The 7,918-nt window shown below is 40.6% G+C and overlaps 1 protein-coding gene across 1 annotated transcript; it reads right to left on the reverse strand.

The window, feature by feature from the left end:
- Nucleotides 1-6,030: 6,030 nt before the first annotated feature.
- OTUD1 (OTU deubiquitinase 1) lies at nucleotides 6,031-7,914 on the reverse strand (the record flags this gene model as incomplete). Its single annotated transcript, XM_009275252.2, has 1 exon — nucleotides 6,031-7,914. A coding segment is annotated over one exon (663 nt), but the record flags the coding sequence as incomplete, so codon positions are not given.
- Between the last annotated feature and the right edge of the window lie 4 nt (nucleotides 7,915-7,918).

Genomic DNA, 7,918 nt, shown 5'->3' on the forward strand with positions numbered 1-7,918 from the left:
AGGAAACTTCTTAATCACCACTTTCATGGGTATAAATCTAAAGTAAAAGATCTTATTCTACATGTATTCAACTTACCAGTTCAAGAAGGATGCAGGCCACATGCACAAACATTCCTTACCTAAAGCTAAAGATTTTTTTTCACCAGATACTGGACATGGTGGGAAATAAATGAAAAAGGCAATTACTTCCTAGCTCCTAATAGCAGACAGTTATTTTCTTTTTTAATCTACCAGTATTAGTCTCTTGTGTCTCCATTCTCAGATTAGCAAAAACGTAACATGTTGTGAGATAACACTGATTATTTATTTATTATTAAGAAATAATAAACACAAGGGCACTAAAGTTTCTAGAATCAGCAGTCACAATGCTGATCTATAAGCTGACATAACCATCTTTCAGAGCAGAACAAGTCCTTTCACAACTGCTTCATTTTGGGCACCACCCTTCCCTACAATTATACATAAGCAGCAAAACAGCTGTCAACTCCTAAACTCATGCAAATGTCTTATTTAATTACATTTTGGTTTACAGCATAATCAGTTTCCAAGGTTAAACTTGAACGAGCAAATAATTGACAATCAACAAAAACTAAAATGAAAAGGAATTTAAAGATTGCAGGTAGGGTTTGCAGGAGTAATAGGAATTGTGTCAGTAATTAATGAGACAATAATTTTGTCATCGCTCCTACCTTAAGCCACAAAAGGCAAGGTCAGGCCCTGTGAGTAACCTAATCCAGTGGACCTAAAGTTTGGTAGGAAATCAAACAAGTCATATAAACACATTAGTTAATTGCTTAATTGCTTAGTCAAAGCTTGATCTTTAAGTCATATGGAAGACAGGCAATTTAGATATAAAATGTACTGTATTATTTATTTACAAAAGGAGTACATTTTGACCACAAGCTCTCTCTCAAAAAATATCAAAAGAAGCTCAGTTGGAGTTCCAAAGATCATGTTATTTCTAAAAGCAGCCATCTAAACTTGAGTACAGCATCAGCGATGGGAAGAAGTATTGCTCTTAGCCATATTAGGTTAAATGGACAGAGCTTACTAAGTTCCAAATCCCACCCAGAGATCTGAAACCATGGGGGTTTTTTGCCAGAAATGTTGATTAGTTGAATAGCTGAAAAATGAAGTTTTACGCTCAGCAAAAAATAGAAGTTATATGCAGGAAAAACACTGGATCCTTGTGCCTGTGAAAATAATATGGTCTGGATAATGGAATTATGGATTAATTAAAAAAAAAAAGGTATTTCAAGCGTTATTGGAGTCTCAAAAAGCTGCTAACGTGCTTTATGTGATTTCTAAAATTATGTTGGTCCTTGCAAACCATTTTGGTATTCAACCACGCTTTAATTCATTGATATTTAGCAACAAAAGTTCACAGGCAAGAAAAATGCCACATCTTTGCCTGTGAAATTCTGTTTGGTTTTTTCTGAGATAGAGTGTTGCATCCCTTCTTTCATTTGCAGCCCCTCAGAAGCTTGGCAGGATAAGAACTTCGTAGCTAAACACCAATGAGCAGCAACAGTGAGCCTGATGCACACTGTTACTAGACCAGCAGCACAGGCCCACTGCCCATCACAGCGAGCCGGGATCTCCCTGTGCTTGGGATGTGGGTGAACACGGGAGACGATAGGATGGAAGACAATCTGGGCTCCTTCACAACCACCTCCGGGCTCCAGCTTTCCCCCCAGCTACCCTCCCTTCCTACAGTAGTCTTCTTCGCTGCAGACGCCACTCTTTACACAGCTTAACTGTGCTACGGTGCTGAAGGTTCAAACACTAGTAACCATGCCTCATAAGAATGACACACCAGTTTATTTTCTACAACTTCCATTAAAAACTGTAGGAAATAAAATAAGCATTAAAAGCATAATGGTTTAAAAATACACACTAAAAATGCTAAGATCACGCAGGAAAGATTTGTTCTATCTACTACAATTGCACACTCCCATTTTCTCCAGAGAAGCCTGATCTTATTCAGTAATTAGGACAAATGTATGAAGAGACAGAATAATAACCACTCGTGCAACAGAAACCTGGAACTTGTCAGGGTTTTAATTCTATAAATTTGCAGTCTGAATACCATAAATGGGTTTCCTTGTATAAAAACAATTTTAAATACTAAGTCCAGAAAAAAATGACTGATGTCCAATATATTACTGCATTGCTATGGCTTTCTACTCATTAATACTATAAACTTGCTTTTAAAAAAGACAGATTATAAATTAAAACTGAACAAGAAATAAAAAAGCCACTTTTTTCCAATTAAAATGCATGTGTACGTGTTATAAATCAGCCTGTATATTACTAAAAATTTCAAAGTTTAAATTCATCTGTTTCTTTAAAATAAAGTCCTGATGGCTACAGAATTGCATTTGGCAGAGCTGATGTTCTTTCAAATGGCTACTCACAACCTTTCTGCGTGCTGCATACTTTCATATAACCATGCCATTCAGAAATGGGACAATCTTTCTAACACCAAAACTGAGGTTTTTTTCATTTTGCACCATTTTGCACCAACATCCTAGGAGCACTTATCAATGCATATCAATAAACTGTTAAATATGTTTGAAAGAGTATAAGCAAAAAATAAGCAAAAAACAGTTAATGCCAGGTACTTGTCCCTGTTGTGAGACACTTGTCATTTTCTGCTTGGATTCAGAAGCCTTGTATGTGCACACTTACACACCACGAAACCAAAATTAGAATTTTAGCCTCAAAAATCTTGTCAACTAATTCCGACATAATAAAAGCAAAAGCAGACAAAAGAAACATTTGGATGCACGTGGTTTTGTACATGTACAAGGAGTACTGAAATACACTTTTATCTACAAATGACATTAATGTAACAGATTTATCTTGCACACATGTAAAGTACCAGCCAAGTACAACAGGACAGATAGCTGACATTAGGCAAGTTTTATGCATCCTATGTAAGTTACTAAGCACAAAGAATCATCCACTGAACTTTCTGAAAAGAAAACCATTGACTGAGATGAAGGATACCACCACTTACACAAATATTCCCTTTCCCACTTGCCCACCACCCTTATTTTGGGATGCATCCATTGTACATACAAACCAATTCAGTTTGTGCTAGTTTTGGCTGTGATAGAGTTAATTTTCTTCACAGTAGCTCGTATGGGGCTGTGTTTTGGATTTGTGCTGGGAACAGGGTTGATAACACAGGGATGTTTTCGTTACTGCTGAGCAGTGCTTGCACAGAGTCAAGGCCTTTCCTGCTTCTCACACCACCCCACCAGCGAGTAGGCTGGGGGTGCCCAAGAAGTTGGGAGGGGACACAGCCGGGACAGCTGACCCCAGCGACCAAAGGGATATTCCACACCATATGACGTCATGCTCAGCATAGAAAGCTGGGGGAAGAAGAAGGAAGGGGGGGACGTTTGGAGTGATGGCGTTTGATTTCCCAAGTAACTGTTACGCGTGATGGAGCCCTGCTTTCCTGGAGATGGCTGAACACCTGCCTGCCCATGGGAAGCAGTGAATGAATGCCTTGTTTTGCTTTGCTTGCGTGTGTGGCTTTTGCTTTACTTATTAAACTGTCTTCATCTCAACCCACGAGTTTTCTCACTTTTACTCTTCTGATTCTCTCCCCATCCCACCAGGGGGGAGTGAGCGAGCGGCTGGGTGGTGCTTAGTTGTCAGCTGGGGTTAAACCACAACACAGCTCTTGCAAACCTTGCTTTATGTAAGAGTCTGTTCAATACACATGAAAATTCTAACATATCCATTGCACGTTTAGTGACAGAATGACATAGTCTTGGCAACCTAAGAAACTCCTGAAATGAAGTATCTGACACATCAGCTAATTCACAATTCTATCATAAAATACAAGCGAAGATGGCATCGCAAAGTTTTATGTCAATGAGGAGTCTGCAGGAGCAGACTCTAGTTCCCATTTGCTCAGTTTAGAATTAAAACATTTTCTACCTGACTTAAAGGACCACAAAACCGAATACTGAAAATCAAGCTCTCCTTCTCTTATTGTCAATAATAAAGAGCTGTTGTCCAACGTCCCCAGACAGGTCTAAGGATTAGCTGGGTTATGCAAGTGATTAGCCAAGGTTAAAATAATCAGGTACTGAAATTATGAGCAAGGACAACATTTGTCCTTCCCTCGTCACTGGAATTGTTGAACAGGGGACAGTAAGGGAAAACTTGCATCTACTTGTGCTTTTGCTGGGGGCAAGCGACAATGTTACAAGCACTTTTGTAAAGCTTTGTCCTTATTAGGATCACTGCCTCAATAAAACTACTCCATAAAACTGCCTCTACTACTACCCAGGCAAGGCACCACTAGTTTGCATCTAAACTCAGTGTCTCAGCTGAACTTTAAACACCAGAGCTATAAAAAAAAGTTTTCACTTTCCATGTGCCTGAAATGTCTGACATGCCATTTTTGTAATTTCCTTTTAGAACAGACACAGTATGTAATGCAAGCTGCAAAAAGTGCCTTGTTACATGCTTCAGCAATACATCCTCCATGTCTTTGCAAACTAGTTCAACAAGTAACCTAGTTTTTTCAAATCCCTTAAAGTTATCTGCATGCCCCTGTGACTCATGCAGTAGCATCAAAATTGCCAAGGAACCCTGTGGGAACGTACCCCAGGGTTCTGCGCTCTTCATTTTTAACACTACTTTTTTGTTGATATTTTGATATAAATTAAATAGTGAACACAGAGTGAACACTATGCAATACCGATCCTTCTTTGCTTAGCTTACTCTGAGTGTTTCTAAGGTTTGTGCCACAAACACAGAATTTGTAATCACAATTCATGAGATAGCTGAAAATGGTAAAAGACCTAAAATAAATGTTTTTTAAAAAAGTTTGAGATATTGACAACTTTGAATGAATTTATTATATCCAACCCAAAACCTAAGCAGTCTCGATACAAAGTTTTTAATCAGTCAAGCATATCACTGATACTTAGTGATGCTGTATTAGTATTTTTGTGCTTACAGCCACCTGAGTAGCCATTTTCCTCATTAACTATCTCTGCTCCTCATGAACACATCCATGTCTGCATCTTTGCCTTGCTCCCACCTCAGAACTCAGCTTTCCAGAGATTCAGTGAAGTTAAGCAATAGTGGACTAGCAAGACTGGTTTTTTCCACCATTATTTGACCTTTAAAGAAAAAGCATGATTATATGCGAAGAAAATGGGAAAAAATATAGTCTGCATTTACCAGTATTTTGGAAATAACTTAATAATTTATTTAAATCTACTCTTTGCGTGACATAAAACAGTACCAAATATACAGTCAATCCTGCAGCTCTTTAACACAAGTGTGCTCAATTAAGACTGCTGCATTTCAGCTATTTAGTTCATTCTTAATCCTAATTTTAACCCAGTACCCTTCTGTCGTTTAAGAATGGCCTTCTAGTATTTTTAGAGATCGGGGGTAGATTTGTAAATGCATGCACACACACAGAGAGTACTATTTAACAACTTGCAAGGCATTTCCATCTTGTAAGGGGAGCAAAATGCTGTATTTCCTTATGACATTATCTCTATTCAAGTAACAAGAAGGTTGCCGAGGTATCACTGGTGACAGGGCAAATCTGAAACAACTTTGGGACTGGCTGCAGACTGGATATTCCCAATCACTGAAGTCCAAGCCCAAGTGTGCAAGGCCCAGCAGGGAGCTGGTTCATCACAACCGCTGGTACTACTAGCCCAGGTACTATGCTTGGGAACCCCTCTTCTAAGGCGTATTTATATACAAAAATGTTTCTCATTGGCAAAGATAAATGCTAAGATCTCTTACAGTTACAAAAGAATTATAGATATCGAATCATCTTTAAATGCTTGCATTTCTTTCACATATTCACAGACACCAGAATTATCAGTGGTTCACATTTATAAAGTACCATGCCCCTTCTTCCCACCTCTTAATTGGGGAAACTAAGGCAGAGAAGCTAAATAAAGTGTCTTGGGAACACCCCACTTGCAGTTCTTCACCACACCAGGAATGCAAAGGGTGGGAAAAAAAAGAGCACAAGTAAAATTATATTCTTTATTCATTCCATTTTAGCTGTGAATATTCCTATTATACAAATACAGTATAAATTCCAAAATCACAATATATTACAAAATAAAAAAGTACAAACTGCATTACTTAATAAATATATCTAACAAGTTAATCAGAAAGTAGAAGAGACAGAATTCAAATTGGAAACACTTAAATGTTTGACCCAGCAAACCATACAAACCTCAATTTAAATACTTTTTTTCTTTTAAACCATAAAGTAGAATACCATTCCTGATTTCTTGATTAGAAAGTAACATCCAGTGAATAAAATGTTGTGATCAGATAATGATTTGTTGGTGCAACACCAGTGCCAAAAAAGAAGCAAGGCTTATACAAAAGACACCATAACCCCAGAAACAAGAACACAAACACCGAGGTGCAGCCAAGGCAATTATTGCCAAAGCAGGAGACTATTACCTAGTCACAACATTCTATTGCAAGTTAATGTTCTGTTATTACAGATAAATAATATAAATGGAGCAGAGGGCAAGCCAACCAGGCAACAAGAGGCCAGTTCACTCAAAACAGTAATTAAATACAGAAGAGTCAATTGCTCCCTGTACTGTTCACGTGTAGCTGCATTCCAACTGGCTCAAAGGACCTGTTCCGTGCTCCAGGCAGAGAAAGCAACTGTTCCGAAAAGCAGTCTGTTCATACTTTGCTGCACTTTTACAAAAAACATTGTTTTAGTTTTGCAAGAAAATACCCACAATGCTTTCATCAATTACGGGGGGTCAGTTTGACATCAACTTCATTTGGTAAAAATATAAGGTTTATGGGTAAAAAACACAGCAAAAAAATAGCTGTTACATCATAAGCCTTATTTACAAAAACTGTTTACAAACATTTTTGGCTGTACAGCTGAAAGCCAGATACTAATGTAAGATGTAGAAGATGGAGGTAACAGTTTAAAAATATTGTGCAAAAAATACATTCTTATAGAAAATAGACAGACAGTGGGGAGGGGAGACACAAACATACACGGAGAATCTGCTTGCAAATAATCCGAGGCTAAGTTTTTACAACAGAATATTACAAACACGTTTGTATTTATCCCCCACAATCTACAGTCCTTCTCAGTCTGGGGTGCTGCTGCTTCATTAAGGATTAAGGCATCACCATCACAGCCAGCACACCTTCTGTCTGTCTCAGTCCCTGCAGCAAAGCTCCCAGCCTGGGGCCCAGGTGGTCTCAAGAGCAGGCATTCTGCTCAATGTACATCTTGGACAAGGACACTGCCATGGACTTGGCCAGCTCCTCATCCCGTCTGCGCTGTACCTGAGTCTGTCTGCACCACGCCTCGTACTCTGGGTTGGGGCACACGCGGTCCAGCACAGCATCGTAGTGCCCATTGCTAAGCCAGCTCAGCCAGATACTGGGCCGTGTCGGGTCCTCGGGCCCCAGGTAGTGAACCATGGTGGAAACGGTGGGGCTCTCGGGCCGGCCGCCCGTGGTGAGGTGGATGTTCACGTTCAGCATCTGCCCCATGGCCAGCAGCTCCGGGTAGCCGGCCCAGGCCCCGTCCTGGGCGGCGCCGATGAGGAACTCTCCCACGTCGCCCTCGATGATAGGGTTGAAGTGGTCCAGGTGGTCGGCGATGTAGTGCACGGTCTGCTCGCGCAGCTCGCTGTGCAGCCGCTGGTCCCCGTACACCGCCTTGCAGACGGCGCGGTAGAGGCAGTTCCCGTCGGGGATGATGTGGAAGCGGAACCGGCCCTTCTGCCGCAGGTACTTGTCCTGCTTCTCCACCTCGGCCAGGTACAGCGCCAGCTTCTCGCTGCGCTCCGGCCTGCCGCCTGGCCCCCTGCGCACATCGGGACCCCCTCCGTCCTCCTCCTCCTCTGCGAGCGAGGGGCCG

The sequence above is a fragment of the Aptenodytes forsteri genome, unplaced genomic scaffold (genome assembly GCF_000699145.1).
Source record: "Aptenodytes forsteri isolate BGI_AS27 unplaced genomic scaffold, ASM69914v1 Scaffold336, whole genome shotgun sequence".
Taxonomy (NCBI): domain Eukaryota; kingdom Metazoa; phylum Chordata; class Aves; order Sphenisciformes; family Spheniscidae; genus Aptenodytes; species Aptenodytes forsteri.